General features: G+C 38.5%; 1 protein-coding gene across 1 annotated transcript in view; it reads left to right on the forward strand.

Annotated features, from left to right (window-relative positions):
• The window catches only part of map2k6 (mitogen-activated protein kinase kinase 6), a 44,450-nt gene extending 19,071 nt beyond the window's left edge, over positions 1-25,379 (forward strand). The window contains exons 2-12 of the mRNA XM_012862848.3: positions 10,255-10,318; positions 11,376-11,424; positions 11,886-11,999; positions 14,544-14,663; positions 15,731-15,847; positions 15,943-15,994; positions 17,010-17,137; positions 17,380-17,457; positions 18,060-18,199; positions 21,935-21,980; positions 24,226-25,379. Of these exons, the coding sequence (XP_012718302.1) occupies positions 10,255-10,318; positions 11,376-11,424; positions 11,886-11,999; positions 14,544-14,663; positions 15,731-15,847; positions 15,943-15,994; positions 17,010-17,137; positions 17,380-17,457; positions 18,060-18,199; positions 21,935-21,980; positions 24,226-24,303 (986 nt within the window). The 3' untranslated portion in view covers positions 24,304-25,379. The remainder of the gene's footprint in view (positions 1-10,254; positions 10,319-11,375; positions 11,425-11,885; positions 12,000-14,543; positions 14,664-15,730; positions 15,848-15,942; positions 15,995-17,009; positions 17,138-17,379; positions 17,458-18,059; positions 18,200-21,934; positions 21,981-24,225) is intronic.
• The last annotated feature ends 609 nt before the right edge of the window (positions 25,380-25,988 follow it).

The following is a 25,988-nucleotide window of genomic DNA, read 5'->3' on the forward strand; positions in this document are numbered from 1 at the left end:
TCATATGCTGAATTCACATCATTCATTTTATATATTAATCTCCAATCATAGGCCAACAACTCGGCTTCTAGAGCTCTTAGTGTCTCTTCAGACGTAACCCGTTTGTAATGCGTCTCTATTTTTTGATTGTCTGTTTTGCACTTACAGTCGTAGACTATGAACACTGGTAAGTGATCGGTTATGTCATTCATTAATATTCCACTAGTTAAATTATTTTCCAGCACATTTGTAAAAATATTATCAATTAAGGTAGCGCAGTGCGATGTAATGCGACTGGGCCTGGTGATTTTAGGATACAAGCTTAAACTGAACATGGTGTTAATAAATTCTTCAGTCATTCTATGTCTATTTGGATTGAGAAGGTCAATATTGAAATCCCCACAGAAAAATATTATTTTTTGATTAATTGTTATAAATTTTTCTTCTATCCAGTTGTTGAATACTTCAATGTTTGATCCAGGGGCTCTATAAATGCAACTCACTAAGACATTTTTCCTTTTTTCCATGAGTATTTCTATAGTCACACATTCAAACATGTTGTCCATCACAGTTGACATTGTTTCAATCAACTTATAATTAATCTTCTTATCAACATATAAAGCTACTCCTCCTCCATTTTTGTTTTCTCTGTTCTTACAAACCATTTCATAACCATTGATTTCAAAGTCTATGCCCTTATCACTATTGAGCCAAGTTTCTGATAAGGCAATAACATTGAATGTCTGTGAAAGTTGTTGGAGGTATTGTTTGATGCTGTCAAAATTTGCATAGAGGCTTCTGCTATTAAAGTGAATTATTGACAGCTTTTGTTCCATTTTAATGCTGTTATTGAACTGATCATCACTGTAATAGTGACAACTATCATTGCTGACATTATAGAAGTTGTTATCAGGATCAATGTCAATTTCAATATCTTGCTGATGATAGTTTCTGTGTTGGAATACGGGTAGCTCTATATCCTCATAGGCCGTGATATGTTGCATGTTTCTCATTCAGAAGTGAACGTCAGCTATGTCTGGCTGTCTGTCATACATTGTTGGATAATTTAGGGGTACTAGTACGTGGATGGGTGATCAACTTATCATAACGTAGGTAAGCAATGTCCCCTCTTTGACGTGCTGCTTTTAAGTCCGGCATTAGTTCCGCCCTCCTTTTCCTTACTGCATCCGTGAAGTCTTCGTTAATAAAAATCTTAGATCCCTTAAGTGCCTTGGTGCTCTGCAGAATAGTTGATCTGTCCTTGTATCGTAAAAATTTGACAACAATGGGCCTGGGTCTGTCTCCTCTATGTTTACCGGTGCGGTGAGCTCTCTCAATGTCAACCTTATGTTGAAAGTTTAGCTTTTCATTTAAAATAGTTTTCACTTTCTCCTCAGTCTCAGCCCAAGTCTCATTTGGTGATTCAGGAATTCCATCAAAAACCAAATTATTTCTCCTTGATTGCCCCTCAAGGTACTCCATTTTATCCGTGATAGTCATCATACCCTCACATACTTTAAATATGTCTGACTGCACCGTGTCATTTCGGTCCTTGTGCTTAGCACTTTCTACTTTAATGTCGTCAATGTCTTTCTGTGTAAATTGCAGACTGGTTTTAATGTCCTGTAGTTCTCGTGTCATTGCGTCCATTCTGGTGTTAGTAGTGTCCACAATGATTTTAACAAAACCCTTAAAATTGTCCTGTTGTTGTTGGAGTAACTCCATATACATTTGCTTTTGCTGGCTCAGCAACTCTTTGACTTGCGTGAGTGATACATAGTCCTCATCTTGTCTCCCGTCGGTCTTGGATCCTTTTGGAGGCATTATTTTGCTTCTTTTTGCCTGCCGCTTCCTTAAGGCTCCTGCTCAGCAGTTGGAGGCCACTGCGCTGTCTCTCTGTGAACACAGACACCCTGGGCCAGACGCGTTGTTCAAGCACAGCCGATCTCTCGCTGTTCAGCTAACTGTGGTGAGTAGCGGTACTTACGGACAAGGCAGAGTTTTACCTCTGCCTGTTGTCAATCCAACGCGTCGTTTTCCACTGGTTGTTTTCTCTGTTAGGTCGGTTAGCTGCCGGACGTTGGATAGTTCCGTTACAAAAACACTTTTTTTTTTTGGGTATTTTTTGGTGGTGGTGGGGTAGATTAATCATTACATATTTGTGCATAATTGTGAAGAAGGAAAAGGATCCTGTTTTACAACTCTTTTACCAATAAAAATCTGGAAAGTCTAGTGTGTGTTTTAATGAAGCCCACCACAGTCTTTTGGGGTTATTTTTTATATTTTATCTCTTATCTTGAAACTGAAATTCTTGCCCTTTCTGCTTTACTGATAGTTCAGTCTCAAATTCAACAGAAAATCTGTAAAAAAAAAAAAAGTCTCACCAGAGATTTTCAATTGGATTTAGGTATAGAGTTTGGGCCCTTCAATGTGATAAATAGATAGTATTTTCATCTAAAGCATTCAGTATTATCTGTGGTTTCATGTGTTTGTCTCCATCAATGTTCACTAGGACTGTACAATTAATTGCATTTGCACTATAATAAAAAAAAACAACAAGACAATTTCCAAGTCACAGAGGCATGCAATTGGTGGTCATGTAAACTTTTAACGAGATTTAGACATGTCGTTTCCATCTCCAGTCCTTAGGGTGGTGGTAAAACACTTAAAGTATTTTTGTCAAGAGGAATGATCAGTGCCATCGAGCTAGAAGTAAGCACTTCCACCCAACAGTAATGTGCGTGACAATGGACTCTTGACAAGAGAGCATTCAATATTTCACTGATGTTAAGTATTTAATAATTTATTTAATGTATTATAGGTATTTGTTAATTTAATTTCAGTATTGTTTGCAGTTTTATCTTCCGAAAACGTATAAATTTTTCCAAGTGCACCCAATATTTGTAAACAGACGACTACTTCAGTCTGTGTTTTTTACTGATTAGCGATAAGTGAGATCATTTCAATTTATTAGTTAGATCAGAGTTTATTAGATTATTGCTTAATTGCTTTCAGGAATTTTATCATTTGATTTAGAAAAAAGTTTATTACATATCCTTGCTTATTATCTGCACTTTACTTATTGTGTTGAACAAAGACTGATGCTCAACTCAACAAGCTATTCTCTTCCGCTGAATAAAAAGGTTTTATAGAGGTATAAGGTTTAATAGACCTTGTCTACAATCATGCATATCTATAGTGTATATTTGTTTTTTTGTGAATAATAGACAGGAAAATATCAAAATAAAATCGCAATTGCAATGTTGGTTGAAAAAGAAAATCGCAATTTTTATTTTTGGGAAAATCGCACAGCCCTAATCTTCACATCAACTCTGACAAGTTTTGCTGTTCCTGCTGTGGAAATGATGGCCCCCAGCATGATGTTGCCACTACCATGTTGTCTAATTGTGGAGATAGAATGTTTAGGGTTATAGCGTGTTGCTGCATCCCCTTCCTAATTTATAGCAAACTTGAAAACTGACCTCTTGTAGCTTATTTTCCCCCCAACAATGTCTTTATTCTTCCTGATGTTAGATAAAAGTCAGATTTGTGGTGTGCATGGCTAATAGTTGTTCTGTCAACAGGTTCTCTCCCCTGAGATGGGTTCAGGTCAGAGAACCTGTCTCTGCTGCTCCTCCAGTTTTAAAACATGGGCTGCTTCCCTGATTAATGCTCTCCTTGTCCGACCTGTCATTTTAGGTGAACGGCCGTGTCTTGGTATATTTACAGTTCTGCCACAAAAACAAATTTTGCTGGACGATGCATTTTTTTTTTTTATTACTGCGATAACTCATACCATTGTCATTTGGAGACCTTTTTTCAAATAATACGATAATGGCATAACGCAAGCACATAGTCTCGACATACTGCCTCAGAAAGGTCGGCCGCCGTCATTTGGCTTAAACCCAACAAACCCCCCCACCCTGCAGCGGTCGTGTTCGGCTTTGACACCAATTCCATTTTCCTTTCAAACTCGAGTTTCTCTGGCTCTCCCTCATGAGTCTTACACTTTAAACTCCTCTTACACCGAGGAAACGAGAAGGAAGTGGTGAGTGAACGCTGATGCACCGCACTAAAACCTTTTGTTTTCCAGTCTCAGAGAGGAGAGGGAAACACAAAGGGGGGGGGGGGGGGGCAAGCATGCATATGCCAGTTATCAAGCTTATTTTAATGAATCGTTTGATTAAAATTTCTCATCCGATTAATTGATTTATTGTTTATTGTAAAAGGCCTTCTGCCATAGCTGTTCCATTTACAGACCATGGATGGAACAGTGCTATGTGATTATGCTGAGTGTTGTGTGTTTTTTATAATGTGATTAAAGAACACACTGGTAGACTCTACTAATTAGTTGACTTCTCAAAGTGATTGGTTACAGTCTATATTTTTAGGGCTACCAGAGTAAAGGGGGTTCAGGCCATACTGTACAAGGTCTTTTATTCTGTAACAAAATTTAGAAAATCAATTCACCGCTATTTTATTATTATGCAGTACTCCATGTTGCATGCATAACAGATTTTTGGCTGTAACGTGAAGAAAAAAAATGTAAAAGCTGAAAGGGCACAAATGCTTCACGAGGTACTTGACCGTTTTGTAATTTATAATCACAAAACAGAGGACTTTTTGTGTTTTACAATATAGTTTTTCTTTTTCTACAATTATTTTTTTTTTAAGTTTAAGGTTATGAACAGGAGGAAGTATACCACAGATGTTTCAGTGAGGTTCGTGTGGAATTTGTTTCTGCAGATAGCGTTAATTCAATTGCACGGCTTTGTGCAGACTCGATGCAGGTGTTGACTCTCCTGTTTGCTGGTTTCCAGTGTGAGTTGTTATGCCGTTGCCGGTTTCCAGTTACTATTGTTGTCTGTGTAAATGCACGTAGGAGGGGCTCAAAGTGACATTTTGCAACAAAGCTGCTTTGGAAAGTGGAGACTAGGAGGCCTGCAGCATGAGGCTGCCAGTGGAGGACGCATGGTAGCGTCACACCCTGCACTGTTGGATGAAACCAGGACACGCCACGCTGTATGCGTGTGTTGGAAACCTTCAGGAAAGCTCTGTGAAGGACAGCTCCATCCACTCCTGCTTGTGTTTGTATTTGCCCTCGAGACAACAATGTGAGAAATTCCAGTTATCCCTCTGGAGCCGCTCCACGCTCTCTGAAGAGACACACCTTCCGTGTTGCTTTAAATAGTGCGGTATGACATCAGTTGCTTAGACGATCACACACATTTCCAAACATTGTGAGGATAAAAAAAGAACTCTGGTAAAGATCCAGTTGCCGGTGCGATTAATGCATTACTTGATTGTTAGCTTCCTATGACTCAAACAGATGAATTTCAAGGAAAATTAGCCTTCTTTTAATTGTTAGTTTATTTTAAGTAATGTTCATTGCCTCCCTCTGGTTGGAGGATGCAATGATAAATTTCAAAAGCAGGTACAAAACCTATTAGACATTCCTGTCAAACAGAAACCATCAGAGGGAATTTTATCAAGCATGTCCGCAGCGTTTTGCTGTGGTAGACTTTGTCCTTTTTAATACGTAATTTTGGATATCAGAAGGAGAAAATCTGAAAGCAGGGTTAGACATTAGGACTCACACGGAAAGCTGTTTTAGCCCACAAACATTTGTGTTGTGAAAGTTAGTGATTGAGCTAATATTTAAGTTTAGTTTTAGAAGAAAATACTTCCCTAATTTCAGTAAGGGTATTTTTGAATTAAGAAAAATAAATACTAACAGAAGTAACAAGTGGCATATAGTAATAACTAGGGCTGTCAATCGATTAAAAAAATGAATCTAATTAATTACATACTCTGTAATTATTAATCTAAATTAATCACATATAATTTTTGCTGTGAAAGTATTTTAAATATTTAAATTCAAATGATTCAATGAATAATCCGCATTAGATACATTAAAGTTCAAAAACTCTTATTCACATTTCATATGTGGCACACAGTAACGTAATGAAAATAAATGAACACTCCCCTCAATATCAACACTTTACAACAGTAAAGTGACGTCCGCGCTACTTCTGGGTTACGCCGGTAGGCAAAAGCAGGACTGTTCTCGCCAAACACCGTGACAAAACGGGTGAATTAGAGCGCGCTTTTAATTACGGTAGTTTATTTTCGAAATGTAAACAATGCCTACGACTTCGATCAGCCCTGCAGCCAAGCGCTGCTCTGGCCTATTGGCCACCACGGGGGTTTGCGCACCGCTGGCCGCCAGCCACCTCAGAAGTTGTCACGCATTTTCTCTGCCCGTCCACTGGGCAATACACACGAACGCGTTGGGCAGCGCTCGCCCACGACTCACAAAAAATCTAGTGCAGATCGGTCGATGCAGCGAGGAGATACAGCCGTTGAATAATGATAATGCATTTGGCCACCGGGCCGGACTAAATCGTTTGGCCAGCATTCACAGACTCGCTATCTTGACGGTATCTAGCAATCTGATACCATCAACCATCAACTTACTCGTCGTTTGCTCTGTTTGCGTCTGCCACTGCGCTCGCCTTCTGCCTTCCAGTCCGGCGCGCACTGTGCGAAAAACCCGGATGAAAACAATAGCAGTGAACTACCCACATTGATTACCCGACATTGATTAATTTGCGTTATTTTTTTAATCCATTATTTTTTTTTAAATTAATTAATCGAAATTAACGCGTTATTTTGACAGCCCTAGTAATAACTCATAATCTCAAAATAAAAGCAAATAGATCTAGAGTGACAGTACAAAGAAAATGCACACTTCTTGGGTTTTATATATCAGGATATAGTTAAAGCAACCTGGTGAAAGCTGGGGTTTAAAATAATTTCAATCAAAATGTACGAAACACTACAGGTTACAGATTACACTTAATATTATTTTTTTGGAATAATAAAAAATATACTTGCTGTGTGATTTTAAATGTTTTTTGAGGGGTAGTTGGCTCTTGATGTAATCCCAGCAGAGATGTGGCTATTTTTAAATATTTTAGCGGGCTAGCTAAATTCTGACATAGCACTAACTGTGTTGTTACTGTTTTTCCTAATAATTTTAATGTTTACATTACTTTTTTTTATTTTTACTTTTTTTTAGCCTTTGTTGTGATGTTAGCAGCATATCAAGCTAAGAGCTTAGCTTTGCAATGAGCTTCTCAGTTTCCTGCTGAGTTATCAGTGTTCAGTATTCCTAATTATGAGTAATTTCTCCGAAGTAGTTAGCTTACACATTGATGTTAGCTTTGTTACTGTTTTATTTAATGACTATGAGCTTTGTTGGTAGTTTAGGGTGCAAAGTAAGGTGTGTTGCCACTATTGTTTATTAGGAAATAATTTTTGTTTTGTACTCGGCGTTTCTCTTAATGTTGTGTTGTTGCTGGCTTCCTTTAATGTTGCGTTAGTTGGGATGTTATCCGTTTTTAATGACTTAATGTGCGACCGGCCTTTTATTTAGCCTCAATTAAAGAGGCCTAGTCACGTACTATGATGATGCATTTCTAAGCCAGTAGCTCACCCCGGGTTTGCGTAAAGAATAGCGCCCTCTTGTCTTATTAAATTAAATTTCTGTGTTTTACGCTTTGTTTTTGCTCCATTTGTTAGTAAACAAAGCGTTTTTGGTGTATACTTATCATAACAGTAGTAGTACCTGACATGGGCCCCTTTTAACCCTCAAGCCCAACAAAATTGTAATTGTAATTTATCCGTAAAGCAGTTTTTAGTGGTCAGTAAGGGTCCAACAACAGATCCTTTCCATTGCCCCCTGGAGACCTTAATCCAGCCATGAGTAAATACTGCCTGGGTTGATCTTCTGCTACCCGGTCTGAGGAGGTTTGAGCCAGACCCAGCCTGCAAACCAGCGGCTCACATAAAGCAGTTATGTTTAGCAAAGCGTGCTGTTGTTAAACTGTCAGTGCGGCAGCGTCATAGGAGGTGAAAACACCTGGGCTGCCAGACCTCCACTTCCTCTCGTGTCTCACGTTTAGTTAGGATCTGGAGCCAGACACTGCATTTAACCGTGAGTACTGATGATGAAAATGGGACGCGGTAGAATAGCTGTAATCCACCTGAACGCATTCATAATTTAAGTGACTTCACGCAGGCCGAAACACTCAGGGGAGGGATGATGGTATAGTTTTGTTTTTTAGCTGGAGTAAACGTGCATCAAACATCTGGATTTTTACAGCTCAAGTTTAAACATTAGCTGGCAGTTATTTGTGTGCAAATCTGCAGCTGTTGTTGTTTCTTTAGGAACTTCTCATCAGTTTATATATAACTGATTTTTTTTAAATTTATTTATTTATATATAGTTAGCTCTTCAGACTGTGTTCTCTGCTGTGGTTTAAAAAAAAAAGACAGAGCAGAAAGCTGAGCAGGACGATCAACTGTTCTTTTATCCGGAGCTATGTTGAGAAGCTAAGTATGCTTTCATCTTGTGGTATGCTCTGCTGCCAGTGAAACCATCCTCTGGAGTCTCATCATTCTGCTCTCCTTTCTCACTCGGACTCCAGGATTACACAAGTTTGCCTGAGCTAGTACACAGACAGTTACAGAAGGTTTGCAGCAGATATTGCGTTTAGCTTTCTAAGACAAGCATGTCAGTTTGTGGTTCTTGCATGTGAAACTTGAACTTTCTAACTTTATCGCGAATACTGTTTGAGATCTTAACCATCAGACAATCGGAAGTCACAGGAAGATGCCTGTGTGAAGTCTAGTGGAGTTGGACGTACATTTGGGCTGCAAAGATTGGCCATCTGATAATAAAAAGCTACCAAAGGAAGTTGCAGCAGTCTGGGGAATAAGCGTTGATAGCCTGATTTATTACTGGCAATTAAGTTTTGGTTTAATTCTGTATAAATCTGGTTTTGTCTTTTTAGATATGGAGAAAACATCAAACGAATGTGTTTTGCATTTTGGAGAACAGCTTGGTTTTAGATTTTTTTTTCTCAAGTTAAATCTTGGTAAAGTTCAGAAACATTCAGTTACCAACAGATGTAGAAATAAACTCTAACTTGAATTGCTTCTGCGTTCTGTCATCCTGCCTTAATTTTTGAATCTCGTTCGGAGACAGTTGTTCTGACTCTTGCCGATCCTTAAATACATGTCTTGTTGTTATTTTAAGTATTTTAGGCTTTTGTTTTATGTAGTCTTTTTCCAATTATTGATGTTAAACCAACATTAACTTTAGATATTTGATTTTTCTTTTCTCTCTTTAGTGTTATTGATGTGGTTTTATAAAATTTTAGAACTCTATATATTGTATTTAAAAAAAATCAGATCAACTTGCACAGTGTGTTCCACCACAGGATTTAAGGTATTTTATTGTGTTATTAAAGTGTTCATGCAGGCTGTGATCATCAGGGTTTTGTCTGCCACTTAATACCGTTTTTTTTTTTTTTTTTATCTGAACATAATGCCTATTTGAGACATAAGCAATGCCATTACATGCTCGACCTCCAGCTTATTTCTCACCCCTTTCATATCTGCTGTAGCTGATATTGTCTCGTCGGTTTGCAAAGATCGAAAACATTAGTTTTCAATGCTCCCGCATAATGGTTAAACTTTGCTCTTATCTGGAACATAGAGCGGCGTCTCTGATGCAAAAGCGTTTTATCTACACTGAGTGAACTTATAGAACACAAAAGGACTGGATTGTAACGATTATAAACATTTTAGTTTTTTTACTATCCCTTGTAATTGTGCAGATTCCTTTTTGTAGATGTGATCTCCGTATTAGCTCTTTGACAGATAATCTTAGATCTTGTTACAGGAAACTGTTACATGAACATTGTTGTTTTTATGAATAGAAGAGGTTGTGAAAGGGCCTCTGGGTTTCTGAACAGTAAATCCCCAGATGGCAGGATGACGTCACACACAGTGTCGGGTATAATTATCAACTTTAACTATTCTCAGTCAGTTGCAGCCGTTTGCTGTTGTTTTGCAGCGTGTAGTTTTTGATCAGCATTTCCTGCACTGATCCTGTTCCTAATAGGGCAAAAAAACAGAATAGAAATATCATTTATTGTCCCCCAGTTGGGAAACTGAGTGAAAGTGGGTACTTCATGTTTTTAGAATTTATTTTAGTTAGCAAAGAGTGTTTGGTATCGATGTCTACTCAGTATAAATATCAAAGCTAAGACTAATAAAAAGAGAAAATATGTTGAAGTGACTTGATACACACAGGGGTGACTTTGGCAGCTAGAAAAGCTCAAAAGCTGTTAAAAAGGTGGCCTTTGTCGACGTCAGCAGTTGGCTACATTTCTTTCTCTGACACTCTTCCTGTTTGTTTTGCAGGTAAGAAGAAGCCGGTGCTGAAGCTCTCCAAAGAGGTGTTTGAGCAGCCCACACCTGCTGCAGTGTAAGAGTCTTTACTTCCAACATGCGCCCATAAATCCCGCGCTTTATTGATCCTCAGTTCCTGATCTTATCTGCACTCTGTCAGACTGCTGAACATGGGAAATACAAATCCACAGAACAGGAAGAAGCCACGTTCCTGCAAAATCAGCAGTCAGATTTCTGCTCTCTGCTTGTTTTTGATCACAAGTACCTTAAACCTTGTTTAAGGTATTTTATTTCAATTTGAAAATGAATGACGTGTTTTTAAGATAGAGATAGCTATAGAATGATTGAAGTGCTGTAGATGCCGACTGTTTAATAATAATTATGCACATTCGTTTGTAGTGCTGCTTTTGAAAAAAAAAAAGTTTTTATATTTCACGTTGTTAGCTTTATTTTACTTTTTGCATTCTAAATTTTATTTTGAAAGACGTTGCTTTTAGAATGAAATTCTTTTATATTTTTAATTTATTCCTTGTGTTGTATTACCTTTTTTTTTTTTTTCCTATATAGGTGTTTTTCCTCAGACATGTCCTGAATTTATTTACCTGTACTCTTATTTTCTGTGGAAAATATATAGTGTAACAACAAGAAATGTTCAGCTGTGTTATTGTTTCAATGCAGATAGATGTTAATACTTTTTACTTAACATCTATTTTTTAAGGTATGTATTTTCATAGAGAATCTACCACTTTAAAAATCAAACTTTTTAAATGTTAACGAATACAGTGTGTATATATATATATATATATATATATATATATATATATATATATATATATATATATATATATATATATATATATATATATACTCTAATAGCAGTGTCAATGTGATCTAAATGATACTCATGAAGTAAGGCCCTGCAATACTGGTGAAAAGCACTTTAAAGTCAACAGCAAACCTTGAAATAGTTTTTTTCCTTTTAATTTAACACTTTTAAGTGTTGATTTTTTTTGGGTCACTTTTTTGTTTTTTGGAGGCTTTATTTTGCTTGCCATTTTTCATGTTTGATGTCTTTTTTGCGGCCTTAAAAAGTCCACTTTATATATAATAACTCTTCATTTTGTGTTTTTTAGACCCCCCAGAGATTTGGATTCAAAGGCTTGTGTAACAATCGGAGAAAAGGTAATTTTGTTTTTTTTTCACTTGTTCCACCTTTCCTGACCCCATTCAAGCTTTTATGGCTGCGATAACATCTCACTGTGGACTTATAGTCCTTCTCCTGGTGTATTTATTGTTTATCCGCTCTGGCTGGCTCAGGGCAGCCTCTGTTAGCCGTAAAGTACGCTCCAGTGGGCATTACAGCTGTCTCTAGCTACTTCTGATTGTGGGGAGACTGGAATGCTCTTTAATACCCATCATGCTATAAAAACATTTATTTTAAACTCGTCAAATAGTAGGAATTTTCCGTTGGCAGAGAGGCTTGATTTTTTTTTTTCCATTATAGAGTTTTTTTTTTTTTTTTTCTACTCCTTGTATATTAATAAAAACTTAAAGCCGTCTGGCAGCTTTGCAGACATGAAACAGCGATCCGTTCTGAAATGTTTTCCCCCTCTGACGCTGTTCTCTTGCTGTGTATGGAGCAGAAATGTGAAGTGAAAGCGGATGATCTGGAGCAGATCTGCGAGCTCGGTCGAGGAGCGTACGGTGTGGTGGATAAGATGAGGCATGTGCCGAGTGGTCTGATCATGGCTGTTAAGGTGAGTAAATTAAAATATCACCCAGAAGATCAGCTACAGTCGGAATTAGTCAGTCTGTCTCTGCTCACCGACTTTGCCCACACACCTACTTTAAATGTGATGTTTCTCATTGGTTAGTTAGTAATTATCACTGTGATTGAAAACTGTTTAAAATGTGCATCCTTCCTGCAAAGAGCACTCTTTGAGCTCTGCAAAATGACTGAAAGTGTTATGCAAATTGGTGTTTCTATTCAAAACGTTTTCTTTGGTTCGGATTTGTGAAGGCATCAGCTGCCAGTACCGTACCTTCAGAAAACTGTAGCCTGCATCACAGTTTGGAGGCCGTGTGTTAACACAATGCCAGGGTTGAAAACCTTTAGCAATGACCTTAGAAAAGAAACAATTGCCGTGCATCAATCAGAAAAGGTTTGTGAGGCCAACTATTTGAAACCCATTATTCAACAGTGTGAAAGATTATTCACATCTGGAAAAACACCTAAAACAGCTGGTAGTGTTCCCACTATTGAACATCCCAGAATTACACCCCCAAAAACAGATTGCAGAATGGTCAGAGAAATAAAAAAAAATACCTAAAACACCATTTGAGACTGTAGATGCCTCTTTTAGCTTGTTAGGCAAGGCAAGTTTATTTATAAAGTACTTTTCAGTAACAAGACGATTGAAAGTGCTGTACATGAACAAAAAAGCATTAAAGAGTAAATAAAACATTATAGAGACAAAGGGAAAACATTACAGAGGAAAGCACATTGCAGTGGAATAGTAGCAGCAGGTCAAGCTATAAGACAAGTTGCACTACAAACTTCAACATTAACATTCAAAGGCAATTCTAAAGAAATAGGTTTTTAACCCTGATTTTAAAGGAGCTCCAGGTTTCAGCACTTTTAAAGTTTTCTAGGAGTTAGTTCCAGATAAGTGGAGCATAAGAACTTCCCCATGTTTGGTTCTGGTTCTGGATATGTAGATTAGATTTGAGCCAGAAGACCTAAGTGGTCTGGAGGGTGGATGCACTGATAACAAGCCTGTAATGTATTTAGGTGCTAAGCCACTCAGAGATTCATAGACTAACAGAAGTATTTTAAAGGGAGCCGGTGTAAGGACTTTAGAACTGGGGTGATGTGCTCTACTTTCTTAGTCTTAGTGAGGATGCGAGCAGCAGCCTTCTGGATCAGCTGCAGCTGTCTGATTAACTTTTGTTGGCAGGCCTGTGAAAACACCGTTGCAGTAATCAAGTTGACTAAAAATAAAGGCATGGAATAGTTTTTCCAGATACCACTGAGATATTAGTCCTTTAATCCTGAAAATGTTCTTCAGGTGATGGAAGGCCAACTTTGCAATTGTCTTTAGATGCTTTTAGAGGTTCATGTCTGAGTCCATCACTACACCCAGATTTCGGGCCTGATCAGTGGTTTCTAGCTGAAGCGACTAATGCTGTGACCTAACCTTTGATCTCTCTATTGGTCCAAAAATTATTACTTCAGTTTTATTTTTACTCAACTGAAGGAAATTTTGGCATATCCATGCATTGATTTCTTCTAAGGATTTACTCAACACTTGAAGGGGTTCATAGTCACCTAATGACATGGTGATGTAGAGCTGTGTGTCGTCTGCATAGTTATGGTTGCTGATATTGTTGTGTTTTATGATCTGAGCTAGAGGGAGCATATAGCTATTGAATAAGAGGGGACCCAGGATGGACCCTTGGGGAACCCCACATGTGATTTTTGTCATCTCTGATGTAAAGTTACCTACTGTCACAAATAAGTACCTGTCCTTTTAGTAGGACTTAAACCAGTCGAGAGCTGTACCAGACAAGCCGACCCAGTTTTCCAGGCTCTCTGACAGAATGGAATGGTCGACCGTATCAAATGCTGCACCGAGGTCCAATAATACAAGCACTGTGGTTCTTCCATAGTCTGCATTTATGTGGATGTCATCTGTTAAACATTAATGGTTATAACAGAACCATTGCAAACAAGTATGACTTGTCAGGACGGGTTGTAGGAAAAAGCGTCTTCTCTCCAAAATGAGTATGGCTTTATAATTTACACCTATAAAGTTGCATCTGAATCAACTACATGACTTGTAACAATGTCTTTGGATCATGCCTGGTGAAAACCAAACACCTTGTACCATGTGCACTACTGATTCCGGCTTGTTTTGTTGGCACCAAACTTGAACACCTTGTTGTTAATGAATACACCAGGATCTCCTCAGTATACTAAATTATTCTAGAGGGAAATGTGAGGCCAGCTGTCTGGCTGCTGAAGCTTTAGCCAACCGGGTCATCCACAGGTCAAAGTTACCAAACACAGCAGCAATTCCACTAAGAACTGCTGAGTAAGAACAGAATCAACGTGTTGTGAGAGCTGTGCACCAACAGATTTCTGCAAACCTAAATGAGCTGTAAAGAGGGGTGGGCCAAAGTTTTCCAAAATTGGGGTGTTCCCCATGATTTGGCTTCATTGGATTCTAGCCAAATTTAACACAAATGCAAGTACCCTTGTGAGCATCATTAAAGCAAATATTTCCTGCCACCCCTTCCAGCGGATTCGGGCCACTGTTAACACCCAGGAGCAGAAGAGGCTGTTGATGGACCTGGACATTTCCATGAGGACAGTGGATTGTTTTTACACCGTCACCTTCTACGGAGCGCTGTTCAGAGAGGTATGCTTATTATTTATGAAGCCTAAGGTGAGAAACAGTAATTATTAGGAGTCCTTTCTGTTTTTTCGGTCACAGTTGTGACTCCGTTGGTGGTGTTGCTCGAACGGCGCATGCGTGAAGGGCATATTCAATGCTTTCAGCACCGCCCTCTGGAGGTCATACGGGACTCACACAACTGTAGTTACATACCTAACATTCGTTTCTTATTGTTTATTAGTTTCTTAATTACAGTATAAAACAATGAAAGTCTTGAAGAGATAAATAAGCCACTTATCTGGATAATTTGCAAGTTGCACATGTTTTTTTTTTCCTCCTGCACACACATCCAGGTTTAGCCTGGGAGAGGAAATTCTCTTTATAGCATATACAATCTTTTTCTTTAATCTTTCCTAAACACAATGTAAAGACCATACATTTCTAAGGTGTCTCCTGCACCTTTAACCTTTTTAAAACTTGGCTCCTTAGAGTGATGAACTTCAACACGTTTTTATTTTTTATTTTATGTGATAAGCCAACACAAGGTGAGCATAATTGTGCACAATTATGAGCAACTTTGATACTTGGCTTCCACAATTGTTTTACCATCTAAAAATCAGACCGTCTGCATGCATCTGTGTTTAGCGTCCTTTACTCCGACACCTTGAAATAGAATTATAGTAATTAGTAATTAGCAAGTACAATCTAATCTCCTGTTTTTTTGATCTATGGCACTAGTAAGATTATTTCCCCGAGATACTGAGAACCCATAAAATAAAATAAAGCAACAGCAGAAAAAAAAGAGATGTATCTCTTTTATTAGAAAATAAGCTTTACATGTTAGGATAATGGCTATATGAGCTGGGTTTCTACATCCATTGGTCACCACTGTTTTAGTCATAACATTCTGGTGATTAAAAGCCTCTTCTGAAGAATTTTTGGATGCAGAAAACTTCCCGCAGCAACGCATGAATGAATGATCAGGATTTCCTCGTCATGCCTCCTGCATCCTGCCTGGTGGTAATCCGTCTGGCTACTTTGTGTCCTAATCCCTTTCCAAATCCCCCCCACCCCCACCCATCTGTTGCCAGGGTGACGTCTGGATCTGCATGGAGCTGATGGACACTTCCCTGGACAAGTTCTACAAGCAGGTGATCGAGAAGGGCTTGACCATTCCCGAGGACATCCTGGGAAAAATTGCCGTCTCTGTGAGTTCATTTCACCGACAGCATCACATGAAGACATGCTTCAGATTCTTGTTATGGGACTCTCATTTGCTTATTTATGCTCTCTGTTATTACAGATAGTAAAGGCTCTGGAGCATCTGCACAGCAATCTGCAAGTCATCCACAGAGGTAAGAGCCTGAGTGGAAACTCATTTAACTCTCAGAGATGCCTTTCAATATGCAGTCAGCTGCTTCCTTCCTTTAGACTATTTCCAGATCCTATTAAAGGATCATAACACAGCCATTATGACTCTGTACTCCAAAAAGTTATGAAATGTGCATCTGTCTCCGGTGAATGTCTTAGGTTTCCTGTCTCTGTGCTCATCAACTCTGCTCTTCAGTCAGTGACTGAAACAAAGAAGAAAAAGAAAAAAACTACAGGAATCTTACATACCTAATTTGATGCACTGCTCTCTTGTGAGAAATCTGTTAAAAGGCCTTCAGAAAAACTGAAGGACTCCTGATCCAGATCACCTGAATAGATTCCTCGAGAGTCTGGCTGTCTGCAGGAAAAAAGAAATCAAGCAGTGCAGAGTATTTTACTGCACATGCATAAACTTGTAACTAACTCGGAATTACAGAACAGATTGCTATACAGATCCCTTTTTAAATTTTTTTCGTACCTCTGGTTGCCTGAACATCAACTTTTAGTTTGATCTGATTTGTCTAAAGTTATAGGTCGGAGTTTTTGCCCCAGTGCTTCACAATGTAAGGGAAACATGCAATTTTAATAGCTTGCTGAATGTTACGATGATGACACTGGTTGCAATAAATCCACATTTACCCCACGTCCACCTCGCTGCTACGACTCTTCCTACTACCTGTTGTCACCTTTGGACATCTCGGCCGCTTCCATCCATGTCAGGCGTGGCCATCAATGCAGTGAGACGGCATCCAACAGGCAGAACGTCCTAAAAGAATGCAGAAACCGATTTTCTGTCACTTGGACTATAATAGCCAACAAACTTTGCGTCCAACACATTCCTTTCTGTTATTATCATTGTGCACAGTGGTACAGTGATTAAGATATACATTTTTTTGTTATTCATGTGCCAGCCCTGCTACTTTTTAATAATTTGTTCACCGCTGAATAAATTTTTTATTTTATTTAGTTTTTTTGCTGATGAAACTGTTGTCTCTGCAGATGTGAAGCCCTCCAACGTGCTCATCAACACTCAGGGCCAGGTGAAGATGTGCGACTTCGGTATCAGCGGCTACCTAGTGGACTCTGTGGCTAAAACCATGGACGCCGGCTGCAAACCCTACATGGCCGTGAGCAACATCCTTTTCCTTTAATGAAACAGGAATCTTGGCCTGTTTTTATGTTGAAATACATCAGACATTTAAAACGGTTCTTTTGTGTAGCTTTAGCAAAAGTTTCAGCAAAAAGGGCAGGATGTGATAGATGGTAAATGCTCTGCAGAAGGCATTAATATAATTGATAATATAGTTGTTGTTTTTTTTTTTTTTTTTAAAAAGAAGAGTTACTAACTGTTATATTTCTTCAACCTCAGCCGGAAAGGATCAACCCCGAGACGAACCAGAAAGGCTACAACGTCAAATCCGACATCTGGAGTTTAGGAATCACAATGGTAAGACGGCAATGAGACAACTCAAAGGAATAAATAAAGGATTTGCCATTGCGGGGCAATAAAGGAATTCTTATTCGTGTTCTTCTCACTTCCATTCATACGTTTATTTCTTCTTAATTTGTTCACCTCGACTTCACTAAATACTTTTAATGATCCTAAACAAGCTAGACTTTCTTTAAAGGGTCGAGTGAACAGTAAAAAGTCAAGAGGTGTAAATACTTCCTATCGGAGGTTTTCATTAGTTTCAGTTATAATCATCAAAATTAAAAGAAACAAACACTTGAAATGTATCAGTCTGTGTGTAATGAATGGATATAATATACAAGTTTCACTTTCTGAATGGAATTACTGAAAAAAAAAAATCACATTTTTCATGATATCCTAATTTTATTACCGGCAGTGGCAAGCACTTTTTAAGTGGAGCACATCCCTGCTGTCTGACACTGTTACCTATTTGGATATTTTCATCATTAGAGAAAAAGGAACAATAATGTTGCCTGTCTGCTTATTTCACACATCCATCGCTCTGTGTAAATGTGTGTCACCTTCATTGAAGTATAATAAACGGGTTTGTGCGTGTGTGTGTGTGTGTGTGTGCTCAGATCGAGCTTGCCATCCTGCGCTTTCCGTACGACGTGTGGGGAACGCCCTTTCAGCAGCTGAAGCAGGTGGTGGAAGAACCTTCGCCCCAGCTTCCTGCCGACCAGTTCTCCCCTGACTTTGTGGATTTCACCTCTCAGTGGTACGTCCTCAATGTCGCTCTGTCCTGATCCACTACCCAGGAAGCACAACAAACCACATATAAGACAGGAAGTCATTGCTACGGTGTCTTTTCTGATACAATTGGTGCTTTATTGTGTCCTAAAAACTTTAATCTCTGTATCTTAACTGGAAGTTGCATAACTATCTAGTTAGCTCGAAAACAGCTTTTTGGTGGATAGTGGGTCAATAAGATTGCGACCAAATCAGGTAACCCAAACAATCTTCCACCAATGATTTATTTTAAATTGTTTCATTGAATGAAGTATCAGGACATGCTGCAGCCGTCAGATTCGGCAAAACTCAGTGAATCACGGCAGAAATTTTAGAATCCCTCCCCATCTGAGAGCCACACCAGAATGATACCAAAGTTACATTTGACTGTCATAGTTATTGTTAGCAAACTTCTTTTGCTTTCTAAGTTCTAAATGTAAAAAACTCCCATAAAAACAGCAAGAATTGTATTTAATTTAAAATTAAACTGTTCTCCTTTCTGAGCCACAGTTGCCTCACTGATCACAGATCAGAAACAAGGAGCCAGAGCAGACCATTAGCAAACACTGTCTGATGTTTGAAACAGTCTTTTTAAATTGATCTGGTGGTATTGTGACGCCTGTGTGCAGGGATACTGAGATGAATAATGTAACCTGTGCCCAGATGTGTCTCTGAGCAGGCTCTCTGGCTATTTACCTACTTTCTTACATTCCAACCTGCGATTTAAATGTTTTTTTGTAATCTCATTTCATGTGATGCATCGGCACAAGATAGTCTTAAATTGGTGAAGTGACATGGAAAAAATATAGCTATAAAAAATTAAAAAAGAAAAACTGAAAATTGGCTTATACATATGTATTCACCCCTTTCTCTATGAAACCCCTAAAAAGTGCTGGTGCAACCAACCTTAAAGTCCACCTGTGTGCAAATCTGTCACATGACCTGTCAGTATAAACACACCTTTTCTGAAAGGCGGCAGTGGCTTCAAAATCACTAAGCTAATAACTGTTTGTTATTTGGTGTGCTGTGAGATAATACATCTTCAAGGTTGTTGGCATGTTCTGTAAAGGACACATTGCAAACTGTAACTATCCGTCTTAATTCCAGGTTATGAGGCAACAAAACAATAACAAAAAACGCCAAGGGGGTGAATACTTTTGCAAGGCACTGTATTCCCATGGCTGATCAAATCTGTTGGCAGCCATTCAAATGACAACAGAACACATTATTCTGAGGTCTGATTTGGACTTGTCTCCGTGTCCACCCGGTGTTCATTTTTAATTTTGTCTCCTCTTATTTCCTGCCGCTGGTTTTGTTTCCTCCTTTCTCAGTTGCCTAGTTACATATGCAGGTATTGTTGTAGCAAGAAGCTGCATCCTGTAACTGCGTGGAAGGATCTCTTTATAAAAGAGAAGCGTGTGAAAAGCCTGGCTTCTGCCTTTTTTTTTGAAAACTAATGAAATCATTCACACTTTTTGTTGAATTAGTTACAATTAGGTTCAGTGCAGGATACGTGAACGATTTGATCTTTTTTGCATTTAAAAATTTCAATGATTTGTGCTCTTGAAATGAATCATAGTGTTTGTCGTGTCAGCATAAAAAGGACAACTCATTTATGAACTTGTCCTTCTCAGTTCATGTTGTTTTCAATTCTAATAATGGAGAGTTTCATATATATATATATATATATATATATATATATATATATATATATATATATATATATATATATATATATATATATATATATATATATATACACACACATCATACAGTACTTATGAAGCACATCTATGATACGGTCAGATTTAAAAAAAAAATTCAGGCCTTTAACCTGCTGATATTGATTTTTACAATTTATCTTTCAAAGCTTTAATGTAAGTCTATTGTAGAACATTTATATTGTTTTCTACTGTGTCATGTGACATCACTAAGTATTTATACAGTTAACTTCAAGGTTTATTAATTATGGGTTGCAGCTAATGAAAACCTAAGGTTTAGTTTTTCAAAAAATTCTTATACACATAAGACCATTAAAAATATATGTTTAATACATCAATGTTACAGTATGGGCTACACAGTTGTGGGAAAGACTCCTGACTTGACACCCTCCACAAGGAGGGCAAACCGTAAAAGATAGCTTTTTTTTTAAGAAGCTGTCTGTTCAGTGTGATGTATCCATAAATGTTAATGAAAAGTTGAGTGGAAGGAAAACATGTGGTACGGAAAGGTACACAAACAGCAGGGATAACTGCAGCCTTGAGGATTATTGAAGCAAAGCCTATTCAATAGTATGAAGGAGATAGATTCAGAGCAATAAGAGTCAAAAGGCATGGAGGTATCCACATTGGCTAGAAATGTCACGTTCCTTGTCTTAAGCCATTTCTGAACATGACAATGAGAAAACGGACTGGAGTGTTGCTCAGTGGTCAAAAGCCCTTTTTTCCCCAGATGAAAGCAAGTTTAGCATTTTATTTGGAAATCCAGGTACTCCTTCATCTGCTTCAAGGTCACTGGAAAATTTCTCAGGGCATCTCTACTGATGTTACTATTCACCTTGGACAATGCACAGGAAAAAAGGATGCATTAAGTACAGCTGTAGGCTTAACTATTGTGTGTTACTGAATGATCCTGTGAGATAGATTTCACACCCTCAACAAAGTACGGTTTGGATATAAGATTTTGGGACATTTGTGTGTTGGAAAAGTCATATGGAATATCAGAAAGCTGGATTAATAAATCCATAAATTAAATAAATTGCCTCGGCGATCACAACAGGCAGGCGGTGTACTACTGAAGAGTGTTTGCTTTATCAACAGGGTTGGAATATTTTATGTTGTTTCCTATCAATCAAAACCATGTTGCCAATTTATGGTAAATTTGGCAGTCGTGTTGTGTCAGGAGGAAACATGCCGGTGTCTGATTGTTTTTTTTAGATGACGGGGTTAACGAGGAGCAACAACTCCTAACATCTGACCGTCAGCATAAAATGCACAAAAATAATTCCCATAGAAGTCAGTGTCAGTAAACCATAATGTCCTTTAGATGGTGTAATTGAGTTGCAGGCTACAGCATTGTCCATTAATAAGGATCCTGATGGTGTATTCTGATGAATTTTGTGTGATAGCATTTGAACTCGTTATTGCTGCCCATGCTGCTAAAGGCCCTGCAAGACATTTCTCTCTCGTTCTCGGGGAAGTTTGTGTTATTACCACCAGCTTGATGAAATATTCCATTTTATAAGACAGCAGTCGTTGCCTTCGTTTCAGGTATTCCAGGCCTGTAGAGCAGGTTTGTCCTCTGTAGATGTAGGTTGCTGGCTGTATATCCAGACCATCGTGGTTCTGTTTGGAGGCGCGGTCTCGTTGTTCCACTGCCAATACCAATCTGTTGATGTTCAGAGTCCACAGTGCCATAAACTGTTTGTGATATTCACCCGAGACTCCAGATTCTGCTGCAGAATGGACATTTCTTTTTACTCTTCCAGCACTTTGAGCTATCCTGTCAGCTAATGGTTTCTCAGAAAATGGCGCCAGCTAAGATTTACTTGCAGAAATACGCCTCTCTTCGTATCTCATCGGTCATCACACTAATAGGCTCAAATAAATGTTGCTTGTTTCATGTTAACTGTGAAACTGTCGGTTCATTGAAACGAGTTGGAACAATTTGTTGTGGAGTAATGCTTATTTTGCTGCTGTTGTTTTTTTTTTCTCTCTCCCCGCAGCTTAAAGAAAATCGCCAAAGAGCGGCCAACATACACAGAACTAATGGTGAGTTTTCCTTTTGTTTTCACTTTCTTCTGTTCATTTTTTACAGTCATATTATTGTTTATTGTCCACTTGTCACGGCTGTTATTACTCACTAGGGGGTAAATAAAGACTACCTTTGTGGAAAATAACCCTCCATTACACCTGACTACACAAGGATCCTAACAGATGACATTTCCGAGAAGATGTTCAAAAAGCTATGTATGCACAGATGAAAGTCAGCCAAACAAAGCTGAACGAACAAAAGACAACAAAACAAAACCACCCCAGACCAAAGCAGTTATCTGGCACATTGTGGCGGTCAGTTATGTCCCGCTGCACAATATAGACGGAAAACCTACAAAGAGACAAATTATAGCCACAAAAAAGAAAGAGAAAAAAAAAACACAAAAAAATGTCCAATTACACAATGCATTAAAAAAAATCCCCTGAGACATGAAAATGAACAGAGATGGGGTACTACAACATATAGAGATGCATTGATCTCAAAAATAGGAGACATACAATGACAACAGATTGACCACAGCTGTAGAAATACAAATCCGCAAAAAAAGAAAATCTACAAATTACCGGAGAGATCAACTGAACCAAAAAGAGTATCGAATGAAGGGCAACGAGTCACGCAAAGCCGCATCTAACAGAACACAGCAGAAGGTAAACTAAAACTAGGAAACTTCAGAAGAATTTAAGTTTTGTAAATGCAACCATTGCCTGAAATGCCAAAATACGTCAACTTTCTTCTATTAGTCGTGCAAGAAAGACAAAGCAGCTGAGTTATGTAAATAAATGCTGAATCACAGGTTGCCATTTTACGAGAACTTATGCCTCATATCAACAGTTGCTTTTTGAAGACTAAAATCTTTATAAACCCATTTCTTAAACCATGATTGGCAGAACCTTCTGGTTTTCTAACATGCAGTTTTTTTTGTGCTTTACGGGCATTTTTATGCAGGCCTGTGTCAGGTTAGAGAGGTCTTTCAATTCCAGTTTTAAAGGAATAACTTCAAGATAAGATGTGGGAGTGAATTGGAGCTTTGGTGGATGTATTCTGCTCCCTGGGTTGTTTTTAACCAAAAAAATAGGAGTCCCTTGTAATTGGATTGAAAGACAGAAAAATGTCTGCTTTTTGATGTAGAAATGAAAATATTTTCTATGATAGAAAATCCTGCCCTGAGACTCTAAGCTGAGTTTTTTTGTGGTGATTTCACTGGGATTTCTGCTGGGAAGTGTGGCTGAGCGACGTGTGGCCCCCAAAAGCTAGAAAAGCTCAAGACTATTTTCTTTCTCATTTATTTTTTATTTTTTTTTATTTTTTTTGCAAATTGTGTAAACACTTTTAATGTGTCTTTATCAGAATTAATGACACTTTATTCCTGATCATGTTATATGATGGGGATTTTTGTTGTTGTTGGTGTTTATATATATGTTTTAAACAAACTGAATATCATGGCTAAAACAGAATTACATGAAGAAACATGCTGAGTTGTAAGAATTATGTTTTATAGTTGTTGTTTTTTTTTTTTTTGTTTTTTTGCACTGATAGCCGGAATAATCATACTAAAGAGATGACAAAACAACAAACATCTCCACCAGTCAGTGGACGAGAGGCGGGATACACCCTGAACAAGTCGTCAGTCCTTCAGACAAGCGAGAAAAGATGAAACGAGAACACAGAAAACAATTACAGCCCCTGTTTTGAGTCTTCAGCCTTCAACAATTATAGAAACAGGAACAAAACAATTATTACTGGGTTCTGTAACAAAATTGGACATCCAGACGGACGTGGCTTTAAGCGTGGCCACTAGAAGGCGCCAAAGCAGTACAGAAAGATGCTAAACTTCTATAAGATGCAGATTCATCCAAAACCTATTATGTAAAAGACCTAATATTTTAACAAGTAGATTCGACACAAAAAGGCCCAAACTGATGCCTGTAAGATGACAACCTCTGAGAAAACATAAATCCTCAGGAAAAAAAAAAGGATTTTAAAATCAAAACAATAAGATAAATGAAGAAATTATCATAAATTAGCAACTTTGGGGTAAAACAGCTTTGTAAGGTGAAATTTATCTGGAAAGACTTCCAATGACTCCTACTAGGTAAGACAGGCATTATTAAGTAAAGTTTAATCTTTCTGTCAAAATGAAAACAGAGTTACGAAAAATGACAAGCAGGAGCATCCTAAACAGTCACCCTGACATGACTCCTGATTTCCCCCCGACTAACCTGACCTCCGTCTCCTCCTCAGCAACATCCCTTCTTCACCTCCCACGAGGCCAAAGAAACCGACGTGGCTAGCTTTGTGAAAGTCATCCTGGGGGACTGAGCTCTACAGACGTGCACGGAGGGAGGAAAACCTAAAAACCCATCCTACAAAAAAAAAAAAAAAAAGCCCCCCCCCCCATTACCCGCAGGTCTCCCTCTCACCCCCACCCTCCTCCCCAGAGTCAGACAGACGAATACCAGAGGACGAAGCAGAACGAGGAGGCAGCCTCCGCGTGTGTCCTCTGTGAGGTGGTGGGAGGGGTGTGGGGGGGGTCTCGTCTATAATGTGGAATAATCCAAGGTGTCTGTATGCAAAAACCTCCCCCTGTGATCAGCTTAGCTCCCACCCAACCAACTACTCCCGTCATAATTAGCGAGCTGACCACGGCATCCACCATTGTGTTCAAACTCTTGTTTTCTTCACTGAAAAGCAGTGGAAGATGTGCAGATTGTATAAAAAAGAAAAGAAAAAAAAAGATGGATGATGTAACGCTTTCTGTGTATAATCTAAATGTCTGCCTACTCGAAGCAAAAGTCTCGCATAAGATTATTAACTGACTGCATGTACAGAATATATCTCTGGCAGCCACAGATGGCCAATGATGAGCAGCTGTAAAGCCTGGTTGTAGACTTCAGATCCCCTCCCCCCTAGTGGCCATTAATAGGTACTGCAGCGCGACTGCTTCCTCCACCCAATGACATATCTACACCTTTTAGGCTCTGTGGCTGCATGTCAGCGTGTGTGATTGCGTGCGTGAGCTGATGGATGCGTTGAACCTGGTGGAGGTAGAGCCAGAGTATTGTTCCTTTTGATTTGAAGTCACAGAGAAAGGTCGGCCGGTGTTCGGATGTAACCTTTGTTCAGCGTTTCAGGCCAGTGAGCTGCACCAAATTAATCGTAACGTTAAACTTTATCGATCGCTTTCACGACACCATCAGCTACTTCGTTTTGACTTCTAAAGGAAAAATAGAGAGACCCGCAAAGTTGGTCAGTACTTGTTGACAAGCAGCGGTATTTAAAAAGCAACAGAATAAAAACTGTATGATGTCCAAAAACTGATTGAAGAATACTTTTAGCTGCTTTTCTGTGCTTCTTAAGTTCAGAGTGTGAATATAAGGAACTTGCTTTTACCTAAATATTTCTTTGTTTTTGTTTTTTTTAGGCCAGGAAACACTTCTAGGTGCTCTGCGGAAAGATCACGGATCATTGCCTTAGCTGTCATATTCTTGATTTAATGTAATTTGAGCAGCAAATGCTTTCAGAAAAAAATTATTCCACTCTTCTTTTAGCTGAAAAAGACTGACATTGTCATATCTGGTTGAAGAAATCTTAAAATGAACATTAGCCATTAGATTTTGGGAAGCTACGACCTGCCAATACCACTTGAAGCAAATTAAAAAAAATTTTGCTTTAGTGTGTGTTTACAAGAACAAAAGTGGAAATAACTGGAAATCTGTTTTTCATTCATTTGGAGCATAGGTGACTTCGTTTTGGGTGTGAGAGGGAAGATATTGCCATAAAATGGGGTTTTACTTTCTTTACGCAGAAACGAAGTGATTAAAGTGTTGACGTTTTTTTTTATCTTCATCATCTTACATTGACAATGAATGCTGCTAACATGAGGTATATTCCCCAACTTAACCTAACGTTGACTCCAGTCAACATCTGATTTGCTAATGCAGGTCCTGATCTTTTGTAGAGTCACAGGAGAACTGAAACTGTCTGCACAATAATGCTCCAAACCA

The sequence above is a fragment of the Fundulus heteroclitus genome, chromosome 10 (genome assembly GCF_011125445.2).
Source record: "Fundulus heteroclitus isolate FHET01 chromosome 10, MU-UCD_Fhet_4.1, whole genome shotgun sequence".
In the NCBI taxonomy this organism is placed as follows: domain Eukaryota; kingdom Metazoa; phylum Chordata; class Actinopteri; order Cyprinodontiformes; family Fundulidae; genus Fundulus; species Fundulus heteroclitus.